The sequence below is a fragment of the Hipposideros armiger genome, unplaced genomic scaffold (genome assembly GCF_001890085.2).
Source record: "Hipposideros armiger isolate ML-2016 unplaced genomic scaffold, ASM189008v1 scaffold_1419, whole genome shotgun sequence".
NCBI classification, from domain to species: Eukaryota; Metazoa; Chordata; class Mammalia; order Chiroptera; family Hipposideridae; genus Hipposideros; species Hipposideros armiger.
Window position 1 is genome coordinate 93582 of NW_017732769.1, and position 26906 is coordinate 120487.

A 26906-nucleotide genomic window follows, 5' to 3' on the forward strand; every position below is an offset into this window, starting at 1 on the left:
GTATCCAACTAGAGTCTGAACTATTCCAGGCACTGACACTTCCCAGTAAGATAGCTTCCTCATTATAAAATCTACTACAGCATCTTAGTTCTTTCAATGAGAATAAGAGGACTTGTAAAATCTGACTGAGGACTTTAAAAGATCAGAATGATATTCTTTCCTACCTTGCATACTCTTTGTTTTCTTTATAACCATTTGTAAAATGTGTACTTGAGGTATGTTATGAATGCTACACTTATCTCCCCCAAAATTTTCTTTCTTTAACTTTTAAACCTCCAAGCACTTTGTTCCTTCCTATGACACCATATAAATATATAAATATGGTTCAACAGTTTTATCCCTTCTAAGAGATTGTAAAATCTTAAACAACAGGAGCTGCCTGGCTAATTTTTGTTGTAGGGATGGACAAAAAGGGGAGGTTTTGTAGTTGAAACACAGGGTTCAGAAATGAAATAGATTATGCTAGAAAGAAGGTTGGTGGAAGATTATGACAGGCCTTTTGTACCAAAATTAGATGTTTGGATTTTAACTTCTAAAATGAGGAGCCACTGAAAAGTTTAAAGTAGGAAAGTGAGTGATACGATATTAAAGTTTCTGAAATCTCACTCTGTCTAAAGTGTGAAGACTGAACAGAGGTGCGCAAGATGAAAAGCAAGGATGTGAATTACAAAACCATCATGATTGTCCATATGAGGGAGATGAGAATCTGAAGGAAGGCCTAACTTTGGGTCCGGACAGGAAAATTCCCATTTCGTACAAGGTATGCTTTAATGACATTGGCTGTAGGGAATGAGGCAGGGGAAGAAGCCCATGCCTTGTCTCTGGTTTCTGGATTGGGTAACACAGGTAATGCCATTCACTGAGCCGGACAGAGAAGAACCAACAAGTTCAGGGAAGAGAAAGGGGGTTGGTGATGATATGTGAAGGGTGGGAAGTGATGAGTTCAACTTTAGACATTTAAAAATATTTTACTTATAGTCATAAACCTTGGTTGAATACATTAGGAAAAAATGAATGTGAGACTGCATTTTGAACTTTAAAGAAGAGCCAAGGTTGAAATGGAAGATGTTATTAAAAATATTTACATTTATTTCCCCAAGGTGGAATTTATAAACCACTCCTACTGCCAGCGCTGTGGTGGGGATGCAAAGCATCTGGTTGAAATTCCACTGACCTTTAGATATATCCAAGTTTTCATATGATGCTCATTTTTATTCCAAATGGCACTGCACAGCCCTAGGGATTGTACTTTCTGGAGCATTTGAGCAATAAAGAGGATTTGTGCAACCCTTGCATTTCACATGCAGATTTTCAAGCCAAAATCTTTCAAGCCAAAAAGTTGGTTCTAAACACTGAGCTAGGCACTTTTTAAACATATCTGGGTTGTCTCTTCTTTGCATCAGAAAGTTTGCAGAGTGATTGTGAAAGATGTTAGGAAGTCAAGTCTTTGATCCAGCTCAGAGTTTGTCTCTGAGCCTTAGCAGAGCCATCTAGATAGGGCAATAAAAAGGGCATCAAGGATGGTATGCTTAGGAATCAGGATAGAAGATCCAAGAAATGCATCCTTGAATTCTACTCAGATCTCAACCTGTTATAACATAAATATATGGTTAGGCCAACTTCTTAATATAGTCTATTTGCAGTAGCATAACTTAATGTTGTGCTAATTGTTTCTTTCCATCCATGATTCTTCAATGCTTTAAAGGGGTAAATAATGTCTTAAATAAAAGGAGCCACACTTTTTGTATCCTCTTTGGTATACTTACCTGTGGTATAATGACCTCCCTAAAATGTCCACATCTGAATCCCTGGAGCCTGTGAATATGTTAACCTTCCATGGCCAAAGAGAGTTTGCAGAAGTGAGAAAGTTAGAGTTTGAGATGGGGAGATTATCATGGATTATCTGGGCAGTCCAATGTAATCACAAGAGCCCTTATGAGAGGAAGGCAGAAGGATAAGTGTCAGCAGTAGGAAATGTGACACTGAAAGTGAGAGCTTGGAGTGATGAGAGAAAGGGGTCATGAAACAAATACTGCCAGTGGTCTTCAGAAGCTAGGGAATTCAAGGAAATAGATTCTCCCTTGAAGCCTCCGGAAGGAAAGCAGCAGCCCAGCCTACACCTGGATTTTTTACTTCTGACCTGCAGAACTGTATAAGAATAAATTTATCTTATTTTAATCCAGTGAGCTTGTGGTAATTTGTTAGAGAAGTTATCGGCTTGAATCAATTTATGGATGATGCTAAAGCAGGAAGGGTAAGTTTAGACATGGTAGAATTTCCCAATGGATTTTAAAATAATTTCAAACTATATATTGATTAAAATGCTGTTATTATTGCTCTTAAAAACAATCTCTGGAAGGTTAAGGATTTGGTCCAAACACAGAAGGCTAATAAGCCTAAACACAAAAGGTCAAAATACTTGTTATCATGGTAGCCACCTGACAAATTATGTTAACAACTTGGTTGGATTTGACTGAAAGATTTGTGGTCTACCCTTAGCTGCTTTATGTACTAAAAAGAAATTAAGGATTCTTTCATGCTCTCAGAATTGTACCACAATCCATTGGATTTGGTTGAATTCCCTGCTCAGATTTGAATTTGTAGGCAGCGTTTTTGAGTGTTTATATCCTGCAGGGAAAACATGAAAATTTATTTATAAATTGTAAGTCCTGGCTTGTACTATTCATTTTTTCAGAAATCAAAAGTACATCATCTCTGCCAACACATTTGTTTTTAAATGCCCATGCAGATCCTAGAGAATATTGTCATAAATGTTTTAAGCTTATAAATTGCATGCTTTGTGTTGACAAGCAGTGATGGAGCACCCACAACACAAGAAGAGATGGTGAGTCACATAGCTCAGCAGAACTAACAAGAGCTCTGAGTAGCATAAGTGACTAACTGTTCTGCTAGTGATGCTACTGGTGAAGAGCCCCAGAAAGGAAAACATCCATGAGTCATGTGATTTTTGTAGACGTAGTGACAGCCCTAGAATTACAGTGGCATGGCCTCCAAATTGAGAAGACATTTGAAGAAAGCAAAATTTACATGAACTGGTGCAATTCAGTGTGAAATCTAAATCAATGGAAAATGCTGGAAGAAGAAATAAAAACTCATGCATACAGAACAGGAAGGTCTTCATGTATTCATGGATTTACCCAAAAAGTTCTGCTTAGTGCCTACTGTATACTATGCACTGTAATTTTTTTTTCAGGAAAAGGATTGGCTTCCAATGGTTAGCATGGGAGAATGGTCATTCTAAACTGAAAACTAATGAGGTCTTGGCAAGACTGTTTTCCACTGAAACCAGGTACTTAGAGAATGTGCTTTTCCTTAAAGAAAGCTAGATAGAAGTTTGCTGAGTTTTGTTCTGTGATGGTCTTCAGCAAGTGGTGCTCAATTATCTTCTTACTCCCCAGTAACGTTCATGTGGAGGCCAATATTTATCATTAAAAAATGAATCGTAGCATTTATTTTTCATAAGCACCAGGAACACAGATGTTGATAATCACAGATCACTTGGTGAAAAGTGTTTAAATATCTCCTATGGCTCCAGCTCTAGTAAATTTTATCTTGCCCTAGGTTGTATGTAAAACTTTTTCTAGTCCACTGCAGGCTGTATTCATCAATACCTATCTCTTTTGTTCTATGTTGGCTTCTAAACATCCTTGCTTTAGATGTAGGATGGATTCAAGGATTTTAGGAAGGTGTAAACTCAAAAGTTTGAGGATATAACGCTGTGTCCTATTTGTTTTTCCTAGCATTTACCCAAGCCCTCTGCTCACTGCTAGATGTATGGTGGCATTCAAGGGGGACTTTAGATCCTGAAGAATACCTCCAGTTTGAGCTGGCCATCCTCCCCTTAGGGCCTGTGCTTCTCTGTGCTCTGAGTTTCTCCTATGCAATCTGGCATAGAGGGGTGTTTATGTACATGCCCATTTTCACGCTGAACTTCGAACACCACAAAGGCACTCAGCAGTGTGTAGTAGGATTCCAACAAATCATTGTAGCATTGATTCAACAGTACTGCTGACAGTATGTTTGCCTCTGGTGTTGAAATTAGGGCATCCTCCTCCTTGGGATTCCCCCTGTGACACTTGGTTTGGGCACCGAATCACTTGAACATGCCAACAATACCAACAAGGACCCTTCTCACTCAGCCACTTACATGTTTTGTGACATTCAGTGTTCTCGATGTTTGCTAAAAATGATGTTTATAAAACCTGGAATTTCAGGGATGGAAGAATGACATTCGTTTCAAATATGCAAACATTATAATATAAACCATATGACAAGGTTTCTGAAGGATGCGTGCACTTTTCTGTTGCTGTTAAAAATCTGATATTTGCAATAATTACTTGGCCTGCCTCTGAACATTCCACTTCATTTTTATGAAACCAACAATCATTGGCAATGAGCACAACTGCCATAGAAGTGCAATATTGCTCCTACTGTGGCCATTTTGAGAATAAAACAGAGCTTTTCCATGCTCCCCGCTACAGCATTATTGAGAAAGGAAGAAAAACATTAGAATTCGGGAGAATCTCGGAGAAGCTAAAACAGATAGCAAACAAGATCTAGGGAGCATTTGGCTGAAAGAAAATTAACACAATGAACATATGGTAATCAAACTGAAGTTTTGCACATCTTGGCAGCTTGTGCCAAATGCCACAGCAATTCTTTCTCACTGCTTAGTAAATGGGCTTAACCATAAGAGGAAATGAAAGATTCCACACTATGAGGAAGCAGAAATCATTCAGGCTTGGCTCACTAGACAGTTTTAGGGGCAGTTAATTTCCTAGATCTATGCTAGGGTTGTTATCCACTTTGTTTATACAAATGACTGCCCCCACTCAAACCCAAGCATGCTTATATTCGTGCTGAGGCTGGGGACTGCAAATCAAATCCAGGAGTTAATGAGCAGGGCTGGAGATGGAGGTGATAAGAAGGTAAATATAAAAATGTCTTCCAGGAAGAGAATAAATTACTTTTGGTGATCATTCCTTCAGTTATTTTTGTTAGATCCAGTGTAAAAAAAGAAGTCAAAACAGTTGATGCTGAATGATTACATAATTTCATGGATTTTCTTTTATTTTCCTTCAGGATATGGGGAGTAAGGAAAATCAGGCATTTCCTTAAAGTCGTGTAGTGGGGACCAGTGAGATGTCACAGTTGTCTTTGCTTAGATTCTTGGAACATGGTCACCGAAGACGTTTATGGAATTTCTTGATTTTTCTTATAGTCCCACCAAAAAGCTTTTTAAACCACATTTTTAATTTGGTTTAAATCAATAAAAAGGTTTATAAAATGGATGCAGAGATAAACTTTTTTTCAGGAGAGACATCAATACCTTTCCTTAGGTTTCTGTCAGCTCTGAAACATTAGAAATATCATATTTTTAAAAAACATTTTATTTCATGGGAGATGTTATATACTTGTTTAGACTTAGTGTTACTGTCACAGATACCTTTTGTGTCTTGAGCAAAATGATGACTTGCTTAAAACACACCCCTTACAATGATTACGTGCTGTTGTGATACTTGATTAAAAATAATTTATGTCATTAATTCAAAAGGCAACTTCCATGGATCATTCTATATTTTCTACAACAGCTTGGCTAGAATTGCTAGTCAGTATGTTGGCAGAGATATTACTTAAAGGTGAGCAATTAATCGCAACAGCTTTCAAAGTGAGGGGATACAAGGATATAGTACATGCCAATGATACTAAAGTACCTGGTAGATTTTTTTCTACTTAATCTTTACAAAATAACTTTCTACAGATAATTCAACTTCCCAGACGGACTTTGAAGGATAATAAAATAGAAGATAAAAGCAAAGGAGTAACATAATCATGGTTCTATAGATATCATATACTCTTTATAGCTGTTACCCTATAATTGCTAGAAGATGCACTTAGTGACAAATACTTGGGAGTTTGGGCATTTTAGACCCTGTTATCCAAATTAGCAAAAATAAAAGACTGCAGATTAAATGATATGGAGTATGTGAAAATTCAGGATAATTGGGAAGCAGCATAGCATAATACATTTGGGAGCCTAGATTCAAATCTCATTTTTACTACTTACTAACTACATACTGTTGGCCAAATTACTTAAATCCTCTATGCTGTAGTTTTCTTATCTTCAAATTAGATAATAATATTACTCACCACAAAGGGTTTTTATAGGGCGTAGGTTAGTGTCTAATCCATAGAACAATATAAGAAATTAACCCATTAACTTTTTGTAATCTCAACAAATTTGAAAAGATAGCAGTGTCTCCCATTATAGATGAAAAGATTGGCACTCAGAGAGGTTAAGAGACTTGCCCAAGGTCAATTCCAAATCCCATGCACCAGTCACCATTATTCAATGACCTGTTTCATTACCAAGTCTTGGCTTGAGAGTCTTCATCCTACCATGAGGATGGGGTGTAGTATCAGCAAGTCTCAAGTGCAGCAGTCTTAGGCTGGAATATCCTGGGAAAGACACCCAGGTGTAGGGGAGTTTCCTGGGAGACTGCCAGGCCTATGAAACTTCCAAGTCGCAGAGGGGCCAACCAGAGGTGCTGTGTTGACCAGCTGGGGTCAGTAGTGCCAACTGGCTACCTGCCAATGGCCAATTGCTACCTTCTTGAAGGCTTTACAGATCAGATCTTCTCATAGCATTGGGTTCTAGCTAAAACTGGATCAGCAACTCGGAGGCTACTCCTCTGTGCCTGTACAGATACATGTCCCAGATTATTCTACATTCTAGGTTTGACTGTCCAGACCTGGAGTCCCTCCCTCGTCTCCCTTAACAAGCACAAAGCAAAGGACCTGAATCAGAAGCCGGGGTTCTAGTTTCGGTTCTGTGTCTTTTTTTTTCAGCTGTATGATCTTTCTAAATCTCAAATCCTCATTTTTTAGATGGGGATAGCAATATCATACCTGTAGTTTCATCCTCATAAGGGTAGAAGATTATCAAGTCAAATAATAAGTGAGAAAATATTCCTGTAACTTGCAGAGCAATATGGTATTCTTCTCATTTCTATAGTCATGATGTTGGCAAATAATCACACTTCTAGGTGCATCATAAGGACTTCAGGTTTCCCCGTACCCAGCAGCATAGTGAAAGCAAAGCCATTTGGCGGATCTGGCCAAAAGCCAGAACTCCCTAATGCCCTGTAGGAATCACTTAGCACTTTAGAATCAGCCAAACCAGTTTGGCTTTGAGAGGGCAAACAGGACACCATTTAGAATTCCCTTGTTTATTCAATTAAGCTGAGAGAGATTGCCAACCATTTTTATTTTCCTTTCTGTCTTTTATTTCTCTTGCTTTCTTTGGTCAGCATATTTGGATAACCTATACGTTCTGGGAACAAGTTGGTGTTTCTGGAATGTACTGTGGATAAGACAAATAATTTTCATTGACTATTATATTTGATAACTATCTTCAAAAAAATAATGTGGTTTATGATATGTGAAGGGAAGGACCTGATGCTGTCAATTAGGTTAGCTCGATTATCTTTTTAAATTGTAGAATAGAATTAGCTTTTCCTTATAATTTCTATTGAACTGAATCACATCCATGTGAAATCACTGCTATTATCGATACGTTTTATATAGTTAAATCAAATATCTTTAAAGGTAAACGCTCTCAAGGACTGAGTGGCCTCAAAAATGAATTACAGTTTGGTGAGGTTGAAAGTTATGTTTGAACACATCTGAATGAAATCATTCCTATTCAACCTTTTTTTAAGAATTCTGGGGTCGGCTGAGTGGCTCGTTGGTTAAGATCTGGCTTGGGAGTGTGAGCTCTGAGCAGCAGGGCTGCCGGGTCAGATCCCACATGGGCCAGTGACGTTGCGTCCTCTACAGCTAAGATGGTGAACAGCAGCTCCACCTGGAGCTGGGCTGCCATAAGTCACCGGCAGGAGTATGGGCTGCAATGCTGCTGCAGTGGGCTGCCATAAGCTACCGTGTGTGTCCGGCAGCTGGCGTGAGCCACCGTGAACCGTCTTGAGTGGCTGTCCAATGGCCGGTGACCCATCTGCCTCACTTGGGAAGAGCACAATGATAAATAATACCAACATGGACCAGTGAAGCGACGTCCTCCACAACTAGACTGAGAACAAAAAAGGACAGCAGCTTGTCAGTTCCCCTTCCTCGATTCCCCAACGCTGTTCCTTTCCCCAATTCTCCAATAAAATCTTTAAAAAAAGAATTCTGAAGAAAGGGCAGGAGTGTGTTTCTATGGGAGGAGTCTTCTTGTATTCTAAGTTGGAACGCAACTTCTCATATTAACCTAATACTAGCTGTTACTAACTAGATTGCTGTTACTACTGAATGACTGCCAGAAATACTGATGCAAGCCGAGCACTACATTCTTTCAGATACAAGTCATTTTATGAGCATGGTTTAGATTTTTCAATGACAACTATCAGAAACTTGCAAAGAAAAGGTGATACAATGACAACCTAACACAGGCTGGGAGTGGAATGAAGGCTTGCTGAGTGAATGAACCTCAAGGTGGCACGTCATTTCTAAATTGTGCACACATTTCAGTAATGGGAAGGTTTATATAAATATGTCTTGGATGAAAGTGTATGAAAATTGTACAGCCATTAGCCATAATCACCCCTGGGATGCATCCATTCCTGGAGTAACAAAGGCAGAAAGAGTATGAAGGTTGAAAGATTGGAAAGGGTACAGGAGAGACACACCAGGTGGATAATAAGATGCAGGCAGCTTGTTTTGATGGGTACCTGCACTGATTTTTGCTTGCCTAGGGTGCCCCTGTCACTGCATGGTGGACACTTGCTAAAATAAAGACTCCGTCGGCCCTGGCACCTCTAACACCAGCCATCTGTAGTTTGAATTAACGGCACATTTCTGAACGATGTCAGGACGCAGCGGGAGAAGTTTTCAGTCACTTCAACTTTGCTCCCACCTCTGTGTTAGGACGGATCATCAAAGCCTTGTCAGCAGCAATGATTGCTCACTGATGCGGCAAGCATGGAAGACGCAAAGGCGATTGGCAATGCTGGTCCCCAGACAGGCATAACAGCTGCTGGCACCAGGCACCTGGGAGGGATTACGATCCCGCAGTTTGGGAGGTGTTTATGGAATTTTCCAAGCTGCCTGGGAGCTGGGTGGGTTGTGTATAAATGATCAGATGCAAATCGTCCCCAGTGGTCACAGCTTGTTTTCCCTAAATTTTACTGCACTGCACACAAGAACAAGCGGAAGGGGCACTGTTAATAATCCACTGGCAAGAGCCCCCTAAAATGAGGAGAAGCCACTAACGCCAAGTCATCAGTATTACCTTTACCCAGGGAGCCAAACCTATCCCATAATGAATGTCCTCTCCCACCTGAGCAAAATAAAACACCTACGCAACTCTTTTGCAGCTGACTTTTTTTCTGTTTGCTATTTGTTATTATCCTTAATTAGATTTAACACTTTTATCTCAGGAGGAAAAAAAACCCCAAAAACCAAAAAACAGTGCTTACTCTAATGCTATTCTAAAATTCACCTAGAATATATCAGATTCAAAGACATATTAAAATCTCCATAATATGAGTGCAAATGCATTAACTGCTTACCACCAAAAATAAATGAATGAATGAATGAATAAATAAATCAATCAATAAATGCTATTCTTGTGTATTTGCCTGGTGTCAGGCACAGAGCTGACCGTGGTACATGCTAATTGTCCCCATTTTAGAGATGGGGAAACTGAGGTCCGGTGGGGTTGAGTGACTTGCCCAAGGCCCCAGCCAATGTGTGATAAAGCAAGGATGCAAAATGAAGACTACCTGGCCCCAAAGCTCAAGGTCTTCACCACTGTGCATGCTGCCATTTTTATCCATGCGTTTCCCAGAAAAGTCTTCCCAAGCTCATTTTTCATTATAAATTGCAAGTTTATTCAAATATTTCTTTGATAAATGTTGTTAGAATTCCTATTCTATGCCAGGAGCATGCAAAATCAATGAATCAAGACTACATGGAACAAACAGGCAGCTATAATGGAGATGGGATAAGGAGCTCTCAGATTAACAGAAGGACATATGCCTGGGTTGTTCAGCTTGATATATGGAAATAGCTAAATGTCACTCAGAGAACAAGGAGAAGTCAAAGAAGAAACCATTTTGGGTTTTGTTTTCCTTTTCAGGGTGTACCAAGACTGAAAACAAAATGAGGGAATTAAAAGGGATGAAGAATAAACTATATAAAGAGCCAAATGACCTTGACAGGTGATGGGAGAACAGAGGATATGTTGCTCTCCAACCCAGCCCAGGTATTATCTTACATAGCATCCCACCCCTTTGAGCTAAGCATTTATGGATTGTATTGGGTTGTCAGAAAAGTCATGATGCATTTTTGCAACGAAAAACATAGAAAAAATACATCACTACTTTTCTGAGAACCCAATGTGAAGAAAAAAAAAGAATTTTACTACCCATAGTACCAATCTTTTGTGATTTTATCCCTCCCTTATTATCATCTAACTAGTGTGTTTCAAAGAAAGAAAAAAAAAAAGGCCACCTGCGATGGGAAAGGAAAAGCTAAATTTAGAGATACCAGGGCAAAAAAAAGGGAAATACATGGGCGGAGGGAGGTTTATTGGCGGTTTTTTTCCTGTGTTGCCTACAGAAAGGCTTTGGTCCCACTCTAGTCAGTGTTTGGTGAAGGAGAGCACGTTTTGACACCATTGGGGGCATGTGTTACATCATCATAAAATCCATGCCAAGTCTCTTTCCTTTTGCTTTTCAATGTATTGTTTACAGATGTGAGGCATTCTAGAAGAAAAGCTGCCTGCTTTTTATCATACATTTCTTAGGAAGCAAATTAATTTCTCTGGGATCCTTCTAACTCGGATGAGGGCTGCATTTTTCTCATGGAAATCTTAGTGAGGATGTAATGTTCATTAGCACTGAAAAACAAGCTTTGGAAATAAATGTCTCCCATCCAGATACAGATGTTGGTTATACATGAGTTAAAGATACCAGCTTTCCAACATATGTCTACCATATACAAGGAGAACTATCTTCTCTGGGATAGTATTTTCTCTTTAGAGAGCATTGCATTGGGATTCCCAGTGGGGACCCTGGAGTCACATTGAGTCACATTGCTTGGACCTGGGTCTTGGTCCCAAATTTGCTACCTGTAGGACCTTGCCTGAGTTATCTCACTTCTTAGAGCTTCAGTGTCCTCAGTTGTAAAATGGGGTGTTCTGCTCATAGGTTATTGTGACGATTCAAGAGATAATGCACATAAAGATTCTAGTAAATGCCCAGTGAAAGTTAAATATTGCTTTTGTTGGTATAATCTATTATCTTCTTTCTGACATTTTTTTCCAACCAAGTTTTCCAGTACAAAAGGCTTGTATGGTATCCTTAGCCAATCTAGATATTATTCAATAAACAAACATTCAAAAAACATTAGGTTATCCACTATTTCACATGGGCCTCTCACCAAACAGATATGAACACTTTCAGGTATACTCAGTCCCAACTAGGTTTACTTGAGAAGGATGAATCAAAAGTAGTAGTTTCTAAATTTTATACTTAGTTCCTTTAGCTAATTTATCTGATATGTTTTAAGTTTCCCCGTGAATTTTACCAATGCAAAACACACACAAACAAACCTCATGCATCACTTAAAGTATACCCAAGATCAAAATTAATCTTTTCACTTTAAAAAACTATTTTAGAGGTGAAATCTAAACTGTTTTAATTAACTTGTATAATACACATTGTTTTCCAATATCAGTGATGCTTAAAAATTGTAATTTATTTTAACAGAAGATAAACAGTCTGTTTCACGAAAGAGGGTATCTTTGCTAAAATATTAGCTGTAAAAAGTTTACGCAATCTAATTACAAGTTGCCTATCAAAAAACAGCAGCACATTAAGAAAACACAGAATACAAAGAAAACTCTCCACTTAGATTAGCTACTAAGCAAGGTCAAGATAACTTTGTTATTCACTAACAAAATTTGATAAATATGGAAATTTTAAGTTCTCAGTTTAATGATTCAGAATAATAAGTAGTCAGATAGTAATGGAACTAAAAGATCTCTTTCATTCTTATTGATCTTTTTTTCTAATTAATACAAGGTACACACAAAGATTTCAGCTAGCAGTGACAACTTTACTAACAGTGAACTAATAACTGCACTTATTTTGCATTTGCATTTTGATTGTGGCAAATTTTGGAAACTGGAATGAAATTTTTGTTAAGGGCTACCAAAATAATTTTATAAATTTTTCTGTGATTGAATTGAACACATTCAGGGAATAAATAGTTTCTCTTGATGCCAAGTGGGTTATGCTTTGTTGCTCCTCTGAGTTGATTTACATTTCCTTTGCAATGTTATCGAGTGTTTGTTATCATTCTTAGTCAAGCAGAGTAGTCCCTAAACAAATCAGTCACAGTGTGGCATCCAAGGAGAGCCCCGTCATGCTGCCTTTGAAAAAGTTTAATTGATTGTACAGTTGCTTAATTTTATGAGGAGGCATTGTAGCAAGCATCGCTAGATATGAAGCCAGATATCCATTCATGCAAGGAAGATGTATAGATGCAATTTAAAAGTGCTCAGTTTAAAAATTATGAGGGCTTTTCCCCAATGGAAATCTTAATGTGAGTTGTGCAAATAGGCTAGACAGCTAATTCCTCTCTCAGATAACTGAGGAATTTGACAGATGTGACCCTGCATTTATCCACTTAACCACTTCTAGCTCTTAAGTAACTTAAAGTTGATAAAGCAGACTATCAAAATTAAGGTAGCGGGAAGTAAAATGTTTTATAAATGCACTTGGGAGAAGGTAGAGAAAACATTCCATTAGCACACCTTTCTTTAAGTAAGAGTATAGTGTTACACTAAATTATATATTATACTGACAATGAACTCTAAGGATCCTTTTGCATTTTCATTTGGAGTATGTCCTCACCTGCAGCACATGAAGCCACCAAGTTACTAGCTTGATCACTTTTTGTGGAATTGAGTGAGTCAGAGAAATTGGTAACATGGTAGTGTTCATTTACCTTGCATAAAATAGGCTGAGCATCTCACTGTCTCTCTACTCATGCATGAAGCTGACTGTGCTCACCTGTAGAGTACAGAGGGCTGTCTATGGGTATTTCTAATCAGAGTGATATTTTCTAGTGACAACAGCTCCCAAGTATGCCAGCAAATTAGTAAATTCATAGTCCAGGAAGAGCCATTAAGCAGTTGTGAGTGAATAGTGCTCAGTCTGTTTCTTTTCTTTTTTTTTTTTTTTTTCTTTTAGCTGAGTCATCCTGCCACCTGTTGGCAGCTCAGCGGCAGCTCAGCTCGGGCCGGGACTCGAACCACTGTTCCTCAGAACTTGCACTGTTGAGCGAGCTCTTAACCAACTGAGCCACTCAGCCGGCCCTCAGTCTGTTTCTTAGTTTCTTATGTTGTCTGCCACAGCCATGCAGACACTGGGATATATGCTTGACACTTTGTCATGTCTTCTCACAATCCAGTTCCAAGCAAAACCATCCCATCTCCCACAGCACTCTTATGAAAAATGGCAATAAGAATACACATGACCTAAAAAGGAGACTGGAGAAGGAGAAAACTTCTTGGGGTGGGTGCAATGAGCATGCACGATAACGTATATATTTACTCAGTTTCCAGTTTAAATTCTTATCCATAGCAAGTCCACCAAAAACAGTCTACGACCAACCCATCTGCAATCTGCTCGTCCCTGGTTGCTTTGTTTGGTTTTATGCATTGAGTTAATAGGTTCAATAAGTAATCCATGCAGACTCTATTGGGAAGAAGTATAAACAAATAATATTTTTTTTTAAAAAAAGAGCATGGATCCATTTGTTTATTTATTTTATTAATTTTTATTGTTTTGACTATAATGATAAGCATGATACTGGATGCGAGGGATCCAAAGACATTAAGACTCAGGCCCTGCCTTCCAAGACTTATAGATTATTGAGGAAGGGGTGAGTAGACAAATGAGCTAAGATAGTACAGGTTTTATCTAAGAGGGACACCCAACCCAGAGTATAGGAGGGAGTGATGGATGAGGATTTGTAAGTCTTTTTGGAAGAATGATTCCTGAGCTAATTAAAAGGATGAATAGAAGTTAGCCTGGTGAAGGGTGTGTGTGTGTGTGTAAGATATGATTTTGTGGGGAGGGGAGAGAGGGACATTATCATATAGAGAGGACAAGAGGTAGAAAGAAATGTGTATTACAGACTTATTTGGGGGTAGTAGTGGTTACTATTGAGAAGAGTGCTAGGGCATAAGCTTTCAGAATAAGCAGAGGCCCAGATCATCAAGCTTTCAGTAAGTCATATTGTGAACCTAGACTTTATGCGGAAGGCATTTGGGAATATTTTAAGCCTGGGGTGAAGAGAGCAGATGTATATTTTTAGAAAACTCTCTAGAGGCAGTGAAGGTAAATCATAAGAACAATGCTAATAATTTCTGTTCTAGAAGAAAAGGTAAAGGAAGCTATCTATCTACCTATTATCTATCTATCTATCTACCTATCTATCGATCATCTATCTATTTATCTATCTATATCTATCATCTATCTATCTGTCTATCTATCATCTATCTATCTATCATCATTTATCTATCGTTTTTTCCTACAAAAGAAAGGGTAAATCTTAATTTCTATTTTTTTCTTTTTTTTACCCACAAATGTTAAGTTTTTAGCTTCACTGGATGTCACTAAAGCATCAAATTTTCCATAGTGGATTAAGTAGGTACTGGCCAGGGGAGGCAGTCTCCTAACACTAGTAAGTAGCCAAGGCCATGGAGTTTACTCCTCACAGTGCCCACGGGGAACACAGAAGGGACTGCTTGTCTAAGGACTGAGTTCAAGTTCATCTAAGCTTTTTTTCTCACCCTAGAAGCTGATCTTCAATTGAAATTGCACTACGATTTACATACACATTTATCGAGTACTGCTATGTGCCAGGAAGAACTTCTGGCAGATACTCAATAAATGTGTTTGACATTTGTCATGATAAAGAAAGAAAGAAAGAAAAAAATAATTCTTTTATTCAGTAGTTGAACAAATGTTTACTGAGCATTTACTATGTGCCATGCCAGATGATAGCCACTGGGACTCCAAGGTGAACAAAAGTACGTCCTCAGGGGACTCACAGTATAGTGGAATAGTAGACAGATGAGAATAAAGTTAGCAGAACCACATCTCTTCCCATCTACCAGTAAAGGATACATACATATTTATTTATGTATCTATTTTTGTTTATTTGTTTTTTGTAGTTAAAATTGTCTTAAGTTTTATTGTATTAAATTTCTGGGAGGGACATTGGTTAATTAAATTATATAGGTTGCAAATGGACAGTTCTATACTGCATCATCTGCATATTGCATCGTGTGTTCGCCACCCAAAGTCTAATCTCCTTCTGTCATCATATATAATATTTGACTCCCCCCTACCCTTTTCTACCTCCCTCCCCTCCCCCTTTACCTCTGGTAACCACCATACTGCTTTCTGTATCTATGAGTTTGTTTGTTTGTCTTGTTCGTTTCTTGCTTTCAGTTTTAGATCCTGCATGTGAGTGAAATCATGTGGTTCTTGACTTTTTCCATCTGGTGAAGAACATTTAAATGCCCAGGAAGACAGCTCAGTGTGAAGCTTCACCTTGGAGAGAAAGCCCGAGAGGCTGAGACAACGCATGCCCATTCTCTTTTAGAAAAAAAAGTATGTTATTCACTTTGTACGGTCTCTTTTCTGTCTCAGATGTCCCCAGGTATAGAATGTTGTGTGTGTCTGTGTGTGTGTGTGTGTGTGTGTGTATCTGTGTGTGTTTGTTTTTGCACCTTGTTTTTGAATTTCTATCATAATTTTGTTAAATTCTATTGTAAAACTCCATTTATCTAATTGAGCCCAATACCATGTAGGGTATCCAGCCTGAGTCAGCCTCTTAGCCCAGCCCCTAGTGTTTGAAATTGGGATAACTTACACAGTTTTCAGAATCACCCTTCTGTTTATATTTCTAACACAAAAGCTTGTGGCTTATAAGCAATCATAGTGCCACTTGGATTGCTAGTCTTTAAAGTGTTTGCTAAATCTGTTTGCATGGAACAAACCTGGTGTTTCTCATCAGGAAGCCAATCGCAGCTCCCGTTTCAGGAGGCCAGTGTAGATACAGGGGACTCACCATCTAGTATGAGAACCTTGGACCAGAGGAGTGGAGAGGGACATGAGCAGTGTCACACACTCAACAAGGCATCTTCAGCATATTTACTACTATCATAAATCAAATGACAGAACGTAAAGCTCAATAAAGAATTTGGCTGGTGATAAGTAAAAGATGGTTTGAGAAAACATTGTAGAAACATTGTTTTCAAATATGTATATTTATAGCACAACCCCAAGTCAAGGATGTTGCTTTGTTTGTGTTTGATTTAAAACAAACTTCATTATTTAGCGCAAAGAGTATGTTTCCAGCTTGAAGAAAACAAAGCTCATAAAATCATTTTTGAAATACTGCCTATATTGATTTAATGCAACTTTCCTTTCTTTATGATTCTATTCTGTCTTTCTTTTTTTGCGTGTGCAATATTTTTATTAGTTGTGAAAGAAACTAAACTGGTCAGACAGTCCAAAGGCCTCCTTCAAAGCAACTGGGGATTATGTGGAATTTCTTCTTGTTTCCACTAATACGGCACTAGTCACAAATTGCTGATTGAAAGCAGGGAACAGTTGCATCAGTCCTATCACTTGATGCTTATTAATTGGCCTTAACTCAGAATTACAGAGCTTAAGAGCTAGGGTTGATACTAGAGATGATCTCACGGGAACCTTGTTTACAATGAGAAAAGTCAGACCCCAAGAGCAGAAGAACTGGAACTTATATCTCTTAGATAGACATTTCTAATTTATTTGAGTCAGTTTTTCTTTAGGAAGATTTACCTAGGGATATCTGGGACCTTGCAGGATTTCTTCATTGCACAACTCCAGTGGACACTGTTCACATTGAGATCTGAATAAATGGCGCCTGTTAAAGTTGTGCAGCCAGTACCCCAGCCATTGCTTTCTCATCGGTGGTGATGCGTTTCCCTCTCTTCAAGTACAAGGTACTTGAAAACAGTCCCTAATACTCCATCCATATTACAATTCTGATTCTTAAATGTTTTTGTCAAAGAATGCAGAGATAATAGACAATGACCTGGAAACACAGTGGATGCAATCACTTATTTTTTTAATTCTGATTTTTAATTGCAGCATGTGCAATTAAAATGCATAGCGCCCAGGAGACTAATGACCTGAGCAGTATGCATTGCAGCCCGATTGGTGTGAGGCTTTTCAACAGTGTGAGCACGGTGTGTTGGCTCTATCATACCATCTTGGCTGCAGTGTTATCAGTACCTCGGACACTTACCACACATCTCAGAGATACACGGTGTGAATCGGAGGGTCCAATTTGGCCCTATGTATGTCCCCTCTGTGAAACTTTTCTGGGGCCTGGCCCTTGATTCCAGCCACCAATATCTGCCACTGAAGGGAATCAAAGCAGCGCTAGGGTTCTGAAGCTATGACCAAGAAAGAAAAAGAGAGAATTGAAAGCGTTCCATCCATTTTATTGGCAGTGAGTCAAGGAAAACAGTTTAGAAATATTGGTTAGAGAAGGGGCTTAGGAAGTCACAGTTACTTGGGAGGTTTATGGCTAAACTCTGCCTGCCGTTATCCATAGATAACCCCAACAGTTTAATTTATAGAAGCCACACACAAATCACTCAGGGCAAAGTCCCAGGCATTCCCTAAAACCTCCTGTTCTTCACTTGGCTGGCTAAAACTAGGAACATGCCTGTGACTGTTAATAGGCACCTCCCTTAAGTCAGAGAATTTCCTGTGATTTTACTCTTGGGCTGAATTGGCATTTATGTGGATAGAATTAACAAACGTGTATTTGAGGGATGGATCCTGTCTGTTATTTGTTTTTTTTTTAAAATAATAGTTATAAAATACCTTAGCTTTTCCCGCCCCCTCCTTAGACCTGCAAGAAAGCATGTCACTTTACATTTTTTTAAGGGTGAATGTCGAGGCAGATAGAATCCAAAGTTGGGTGCTACACAGAGCAAGTCAGCAGTGGCGCCAGAGGGTAGATAGAGATCTGGGAAGACTATTCTAAGTCGTGCCATTTAGTACTAGCGACCTCGTGTAGATAGCAGACCTGCTGAAGCTGCAGGCTGATTCACTTATTCTGATTTTATCTTTACGTATTGCTAGAGCACCTGATATAAAGCTAACGTGTTTTAATACACCTATACTTGTGTGTGCGCATGTGTGTGCATGTGTGTAATTACTGTTCACAATAATCCCACGAGGAAGATTTTGAACATTACTGTGTTTCTGGGTTGCAAAAGAAACTGGAGCATGACAGGTTTAAGTGGTTTGTCAGGTAATTGTGAGCAGGGCTGTAAATCAGATGCATCGATGCAGGCAGAATTTGATTCTACTCACTTGGAGAGGTTGTAGGCTTTCCTGGGTTTCATGCTATGAAAGGAGTCATGTCTTTGGAAGTTGTTATATGTATGAGAAAGTATTTGGGTTGATGGGGTCGGAAGGTGGGGGGTTCATGAACATGAGTGCAGATCTCAGCCTACCAGGGGTCTACCCCCTAGCACAAGGTCACTGGCTCTGGCATCTGTATCCCCAGCCCAGCCTCATGTGTTAATGGCGTTCCCTCTGGCTTTTCTTATCCAGTTGCAGGTGACAAAGACTCAGGTGGGAGAACGTCTCAAGTTTGTGCACTGCTGTGTGAAATGAGCTTTGCCTCTCGCTTCCCACCCCATCTGCCATTCCCACTTAGTTGAAACCACCAAATAACTAAAGTTGCCATTGTCAGCTTTTTATGTTCATCAATAGGTGACTTTAAAACAAAATATACAACAACAACAACACACACACACACACACACACACACACACACACACACACACAAAGCTTGATCGTTTTGTAAAAGCCTGCAAAATTACAATGGAGGTAAAAATGAAGCCATATTAGCCTTTTCTCTTATCTCCTAATTTTGGGCCCAACAGAGTGGAAATGAATTAAAAAGACGTTTCAACACAATAATACAAATTATATTAAACTATTGAGAGAAAAGGTGGGAGTTTGGCCTTTTATATCCGTGAGAAGGCTACTCAAAAAGCTTATGTGCTGCTTCTTAGTGTGGCTCCAATTAAGTGAGTTATTAACTTTCTTCATAGTACATTTATATAAAAAAAGCACATTCTTACCTCAGTAATATCCATGTGAGCAAAGCAAGAAATCAGGTTTTATTACCAGTTTTTATATCTAGAATCCAAAGTAATGATGATAATGCTCTTAATATTATTACTTCCCTTACTGTGACTCCCAGCTCTCCATTGCTGCCCCACTAAGTACCAGATGCTGTGTAGGCATCTGGTTGTGATCAGGAGTGGGTTCTGTTGAGTCACAGAGGAGATTTTTAGTATCACTGGTCTTGTTTCCTATTTCCAAGGCTATCTTTGCATTTTGTGATCTCAGGGTCTATAACCCTGCTTTCTGGAAATTCCCAGGGATGTACGTAAACTTCTTTTTATTCCCATAGTATTTCTGAATATACAGAGAAATAGCAAGTATTATGGGATAGCTCCTTTTGGATGAAAGTTGAGACTATGAATTGAAGAAATACAAAATTAGTGTGTGAGTGGAAATACTATAGCAGCGCAATTGGATATGTTACTAAAGTTTTCTTTTCTACTCACCCTGTAAAATCTGGTAGCTAAGATAACTCTGGGACCCTGAACCTGTTGTGTTCAAACCTGTTCTGTTTCAGTTAGAAAGTAGGATGTCGGTAGCTTCCTTTGACAGTCATGTTTTTAGGCAGGCTCTCCTCCGGACAGTCAATCACATGAGAAATGTTTTAGTTGTAATGTCCTATGGGCCACTTAGCTCTGACTCTGCCTTAATGTGAAGCCAGCCACTTCTGCAAAGAGCCCACTTAAGAAATGGCTTTGCTTGACATCTATCTAGCCGCTGAAAAGTTCACCTTCCCTGAAAAACAAAACACTTTACTCTCAGGAAAGTTGATTTCCTGCAGAATAGACCTAATATTCCAATACAGAGAAAATGCAAAGTTGCTTCTTTTATTTCCACATGTTTCCACTGTGCCAGAATGAATTACCTATTCTTCTATACGTTTGAAAGAAGGAATAGCATACGAAGGAAAAAACAACTTGATCTGAAAGGCATTTGTTACTTCCAAGTAATAATTATTTGGCAGTGTTTCTTCACATCCTCAGCAGAAATATTTGTCCTGACTAACCTAGTCCATACGCAATCAGAATGTGTTTCCACGTGGAAAGCTCTGTGGATATATGCTGGTTATACAGGGACTGCTAGCTACCTTGCTGGTTCTCCATTGTTGGCATTTTTTATGCTTTCTGTGATCCTAACACAATTCAAAATTTTTGGAGGTACTGGTTGGATGGTCCCTGGGGGGTAACCACTTTCCTTTTCAATCTTATTGAGTTGATGGAAAAGTAGCAAGACCAATGCCCAAACACAGTAAAATTCATGTAAGAATGAAAACAGAAATATTGTAGATTTGGGAAGCATTAAAATTGCTGAGTGGGAGGCAACATTAAATCACCCCTATTATAGATGTTTCTGTATTTTTCTTTTCTGCTTACTCACCCTAGCACGATTACCAATGCCACTAACTAAAACACAAAGTTAACATGGCAGTTTAAGCAAAGGTTTAGAGATTTTGAAGTCTCCATTTTGTATGGTTGCCATGTTGATATTGTTTTAGTAATGAGTTTTACTCATGAGTGTGCATACATTTTATGTATATCTACCTCATTAACTTGCTATGGGATGGGAACAGATATAACCAGTTACTTGTGCAATCAATTTATTTTCAGAACTTGCACGCATCATGTATAACTGGCTGAAATTGGTTTTGATCACTAATCTCTTTCTTTATCCTCTCACCACTTGAAAGCTTCATCTCCTGATTCCCCAAGTGGCTCATGTCTTTAATCACACAGGTAGTTGTAAGTCCTTGAGTCAGGAGTAGGTGGCCAGGTCTGCCCATCTCTCCAGCTTTATCGGGGCTAAGAAGGTGTTTATAATAAGGGATCAGCTGCCATGGCATTGAAGCAGAGATAAATGTTACCTCATGTGCATTGTAAACAAATGACTAAATGAGGATCAATAGCTCATATTAGAAAGTGAGAACTCTGCCATCACTCACAGCTGAACTCAACCCCGTCTGCTTCTGGCATGAACTATCCCTCCTTGTGGAATAAAAGGCTATCTTTGTGACCCATTCACCACCATGCTATGGAAATGGTGGTGCTGTCATCATGTCTACATTTTAACTAAGGAAAGGCGAGCTGTGAAGGAGAGAAGGTTTGGCTTGAGCCCCATTTGGCATAAATTCATTTTAAAAGTACTTTGCAAAGAAAATGGAGACCTAAGTACAGAGTAATTTTATTTTTTTCTCTGCATGGTAAGTTATTCTCTGAACTACTATAATTCTCATGACTTTGACATGGTTATTGCTACTTCAGCTGCTGCTGCTGCTGTGAGATCTGAAGAACCACCAGTTTGGAGGAAGCTTGTGATTTTAAACTTAGGATGCTATTGAATCTACTGAATTATAGGACTTTATGATGGAGGCTTCTGGAACTGCCAGCCCATCACCTGATAGAAGATGGAAGATGAAGCTCTCAAACATCTGAGCTTAAGCATGAATCACTTTAACAGATGCAATACATGATTTGATAATTTCATCGATCTGAGATGCAAATTAAAAAAGAAAAAAAAAGAAATAGTAACTGTTTGACTTCCTCAAACATTATTGTGATACCCCTGTGTAGAATCAAAGCAATAATGAAAATGACTCAGCACTTTCCCTATGAACCCAATTTACAGGAAAGCTTTATAATTTAGATTTAAAACTGCAATGCAACAAAACCTGGCAATGGTGTTGGTACAAGTGTTTTTGCCTCTCAAGCTTTTCCAAATTGTCTCCATGGTTTAGGCTCCCTAAAGATGTAAAACCAATATGCATTCTTGTATACTTGTAAGAAGAAATGTAAAAATGTAAAAAAATACATTAAATGAGAAAACAAATTTTGATCATTAAGTTTCCATTTACTTTTTCAAGTTAGAACAAAAATTTCAGTAACCCCCACAAAACCAGAAAATATAGAAACTGAGTCACTGGCTAAGAGTGCCTTACCCTGGAGTCAGGGCACCCCATGTTCAAATTCCCAGCTCCTTGATTTGTGATTTTGGCCAAGTTAATAAACTTCTCTGAAATTCTGTTTCTATATTTTTAACACAGAGAAGGTGTTAGAATCTGCCTCGTGATATAACACATTTACTTCTTCTCTAGGAGTCACAAAGGTTGCACTTGGGTAGAGTTCATGTGATAGGTGACAAGAGCCTTACATCAGGAGCCTGGCTTCAGATCCGATCCTGGTTTTCTCATTTCTGTATCTAGCTTGTGTTAGACAAGTCACTGACTCTCCATTAACTAATCTCTTCACATGAACAATGTTGATAGTGTATTTTGTTTATATATACCTGATATATTGGGTCAAGCCCTAAGAAATTGCTATTTTTTTCCAGCTTTGTAGAGATACAAGTGACATATAACATTATGTAAGTTTAAGGGACACAATGTGCTGACTTGATAAACTTATGTATTGCAAAATGATTAGCACTGTAGCTTTAGCTAACACTGCCATCACCTCACAGAATTACCATTTCTCTTTTGTAGTGAGAACATTTAAGATCTACTCTCTTAGCAACTTTCAAGAATATATTACAGCATTGTTGACTATATCTTCATGCTGTACATTAGATGTCAAAAACTTATTCATCTTACAGCTAAGAGTTTGTACCCTCAGACCAACAGCTCTCCATTCCCTGCCCACCCCCACTCCCCCAACCCCTGGTCACCATCACCTGGTCTCTTTCTGAGTTTGGCATTTTTAGATTCACATATAAATGATATACAGCATTTGCTCCTCCTTGTCTGATGTGTTTCACTTAACATAATGCCCTCAAGGTCAATCTACATTGTCATAAATGGCAGGATTTCCTTTTTTCTCATGGCTAATAGTAATATTACACACACACACACACACACACATCTTTATCCATTCATCTGTTGACAGACACTTAGATTGTTTCTGTATCTTGGCTATTTTGAATAATGCTTCAATGAACATGAAAGTACAGATGTCTCTTAGAGATCCATTTTTCATTTCCTTTGGATATAGACCCAGAAATGCAATTGCTAGATCATATGATAGCTTTATTTTTAGTTTTTGAGGGCCCTCATATTGTTTTCCATAGTGGCTGCACCAGCTTACAGCCCCATTAACAGTACAAAAGTGTTTCCTTTTTTCCACATCTTCACCAACACTTCTCTCTTGTCTTTTTGATGATAGCCATTACAACAGATATGAGGTGATATGTCATTATGATTTTGATTTAGACATTGCTATTTTTGTAGGTTAAATAACCACATGTTGGCAATTTCATGTAGTTTAAGCCAAGTAGGGTTTTTTATCTCTACATATTAAGGGAGAGAGACTCTATCATAGTGATCCTAAACGTATTGTAGTTGCAAGAAAATAATCAAGGAAACTAGTAACGATTAGAGGATGGAGGGAAGTTTAGGGGTAAAATGGGGTTAGTGCTCACCAGGTTCTTTTCTTTTGTCCCCCCTCCCCCCACATTAAATTTCTAGGGTGTTTTATATGCTTTGTTTTTGTGTCTGGTTTTTGACACCATGAGCACAGGTCTTGGCAGTGATCCGGTTACCTATGGCAAAGTGTTCATTTCTGGGCTCCACCTACTAAGACGGCTATAGAGAAAGTGGTGTAAACTAGGAAGATCGCTCTTTGGTGAAAATTTGAAACAATGGCATATTAAGGATAGTTAAAAGAACTAAAGCTATCAGTCCAGAAAAGAGGAAAATTAAGGGGATATTACAACTGCCTTCAGAAACCCTAAAAACAATGTTGTGTATAAGAGAGATTAGGTTTATTCTACTGGAGTTTAAGATATTGAAATAGGACCAGTGGGTAGATGTTACTGTGAGGCCTGTCTCATGTCATCTTATAAGGATTTCTAAAATTCAGAAGTCTTCAGAGAAGAAAGAGTTACCCTAAGAGGTTGTGAATTCCTTATTAATGGAAAAAAACCACTTGGTAGGAACATCATGGAAGGATTCAAATATTAGATGACTGGCTGTTTTAAGGCTTTTGTGTTTTCTTTCAATGATAAAATCGTATGACTTTGTGAATTCTTGATCCTTCCAGAGTAAACAGGCACATTCTTTGAAAACTGTGAAATATTTTGCTAATGAATTATGAGCTTCAGTTTCCTCTGTGTTACTATTATTCCTATACCCAAGGGATTGCTATAAAATTAATGTTAAGAGTTAATGAGCTAATGTTTATTGTAAGGCTGGGACTTACAGGTCAATAACAATAACTAAATAAGGGTGACTTTTCCTTCTTCCATAAGTAAATATGGAAGACTTCATCTGTGTCATGGAGATAATTAACTAGACCAATTTTAGTGTTAATATTAACTTATTAGCTAATATCAAATGCATATTGGCACTTTAAGAAAAATAAAACTGGTGGTATGATAGACTTAAGCAGAGAGAGGATGGGTAGGAGGGCTATATTAGGTAGTGTGATCAAGGAATGCTATTGAAAGTGATGTCAGTTACCACCTCTTATCAGCTCGGGTGGTAAGATGCAGTCAGGCCAGGTATGATTTGAGGTATAAACATCTCAGGCATAAGCAATGCAAGTGCAAAGGCTCTGAGGCAAGGAGAGTCTTGGTTCAAGGAACAGAAAAAAAAGCTCAGGTGGGGAAGAGTGATGTGAAACGAGGGGCGGATGCAGCCGCTGGCCGTATCATGTGGGGCCTTATAGACTGAGAGAAGCATTTTATTCTAAGCACAGAAGTCATTGGAGGGTGATAAGCAGGGGAGCAAGCTGGCTGTTGTGTGGTAAGTGGGTTTTGGTGAAGAAAGAAAACAACGGGAAAAGGAAGCCCAGTAGAAGGCAGAATTCTCACAGTCCCTTCTAATTGGGTTTATGATGATAAACCAGGCCAAGATAGAATAGAGCTAGTTTTGAGTCACCTATCAATCTTATATTTTTTGTCCTTATATCAATAATTACTTTTTTTTTTACAGCGGCTGCAGTTTTGCCATTATATGCCTCAGACCCCAACTGTGTCGTCTATTTTATTCTACCCTAAAGAAACGAAATACTGCTAAGAAGTATTGTATAAAGATGGGGAGATGTTGGCAGGAGGATTAATCTATCTTCATTTTGCTCTTTAACCAAGTTTCTAAATATTAATATCGCTCTATATATCTGTATAAAATAAATCCAACTCTCTAGATAAGAAATGGCTGTTTTTCCTAATATTTGACTACCCCTCCCGCCCATAATGTTTCAATTTACATTGAGATTTTCTGAGACAGAGTAGCTACTGCCTTTTAAAAATATTAATACTATCTGTGGCTAAATAAAATACTCTGAACTAATCAAGTAATATTTAAGCAACAAAATATATTGATATAACTACAGAAAATAAAAATTATAGCAATGTATATTGGGCACTTACGTACGGGACACTATTCAAAGTGCTTTACATATAGTAACTCATTTAATTCCCATAGTAACAGCATGTGGTAGAGAAGTTAAGAATCCCAGACAGGAATTTTCCCTGCAGAAAAACAGACCAGATAGGATGAAATTCGTTTTGTAGCCAGTGTAAAAAGACCTTATGAAGAACTAATGAGCTCATTATTTATTTAGAATTACAAAAAAACAAAAGAGAGAATGCCTCCCCTGACCGCCCTGCCTTCACGCTTTCCTAAACCCAAATCACTCAATAAGTGGGTGGACTTGTCTTGTACTCGGCATTTCTAAAAAGCATAAAGTCAGCCAAAGTGCCCTTGGCTCTAAAGCTGTCAGCAAAGAATTGAAAATAAAATCTTTCTGTGTTCCTCTAACCTTTGTTTGAGCCAAGACTCTGTAATAACCGTCTACAATATATTTAGTTTGATGGTCAAATGATGTGATTCTTTTAAATAAGCCGTTAAAAGTGGAGTCTTTCCCTTGAAGAGACCAGGGCATGAGTGAGAAAACAATAACAGGGCAGCGTTTCAGGAGCAGTGATGCAACACCAGCGTTTCCCTCAGGCGAGGGGAAGTTAGGGGCGAGGCTCTGGGGTGGACAGGGACCCTGTGCTGCTCGCTCACCACTCTGTCCTTAGTCCCTAACACAGTGCCTGGCACATAGCGGTGCTTACTAAATATGTGTGGAATGAATACAAAGTAGGTTAGAATCAGAATTGAGTTAATTTTTATTTTATTGCCAAAAAACGGTCATGGGGGTCCTTCGGGCTTAATTCTTTCATTTTTGTATATGAGAAAATCTAGGCTCTAACTCAGACTAAGGAAGGAACATTCTCAGAACGTGGCTGAGATCTAAGAATTTTGCAGATGGCAGAAACACTTGGAAAAAAAAATTACCAGAACCAGGCGTAGTCATGTTAGAAAATGGAGATACTGTTCTTCCTAGTGTCAAGGTGACATTATGTGCTTGAACTTCAATGTTTAACAACTGAAATAACTTGGATGGATAGAACCAGAAAACTGAAAGGTTGATACTGTAAAACACATATCAGACAAAGAGGGAGCAAATATAACATGAGTTTTTTTTTTTAATACTTTTTAAAATTTTATTTATTTATTTATTTATTTTAAGATTTTTATTGGGGAATTGGGGGAATGGGAACAGTGCTGGGGAATTGGGGGAAGGGGAACAGACAAGTTGCTGTTGTTTTGTTCTTCAGTCTAGTTGTGGA

General features: G+C 38.5%; 1 protein-coding gene across 4 annotated transcripts in view; it reads right to left on the reverse strand.

The window, feature by feature from the left end:
• VWC2L (von Willebrand factor C domain containing 2 like) overlaps positions 1 to 26906 on the reverse strand; it is a 174131-nt gene that overhangs the window by 32398 nt on the left and 114827 nt on the right. The window contains exon 3 of one of the 4 annotated variants that reach the window (XM_019633852.1): positions 17395 to 17545. The exons of 2 other annotated variants lie outside the window; for them this stretch is intronic. In XM_019633852.1, the coding sequence (XP_019489397.1) occupies positions 17395 to 17545 (151 nt within the window). Of the gene's footprint in view, positions 1 to 16144; positions 16187 to 17394; positions 17546 to 26906 lie in introns of those variants that run through there. One more of the 4 variants, XM_019633855.1, reaches the window with a different exon arrangement.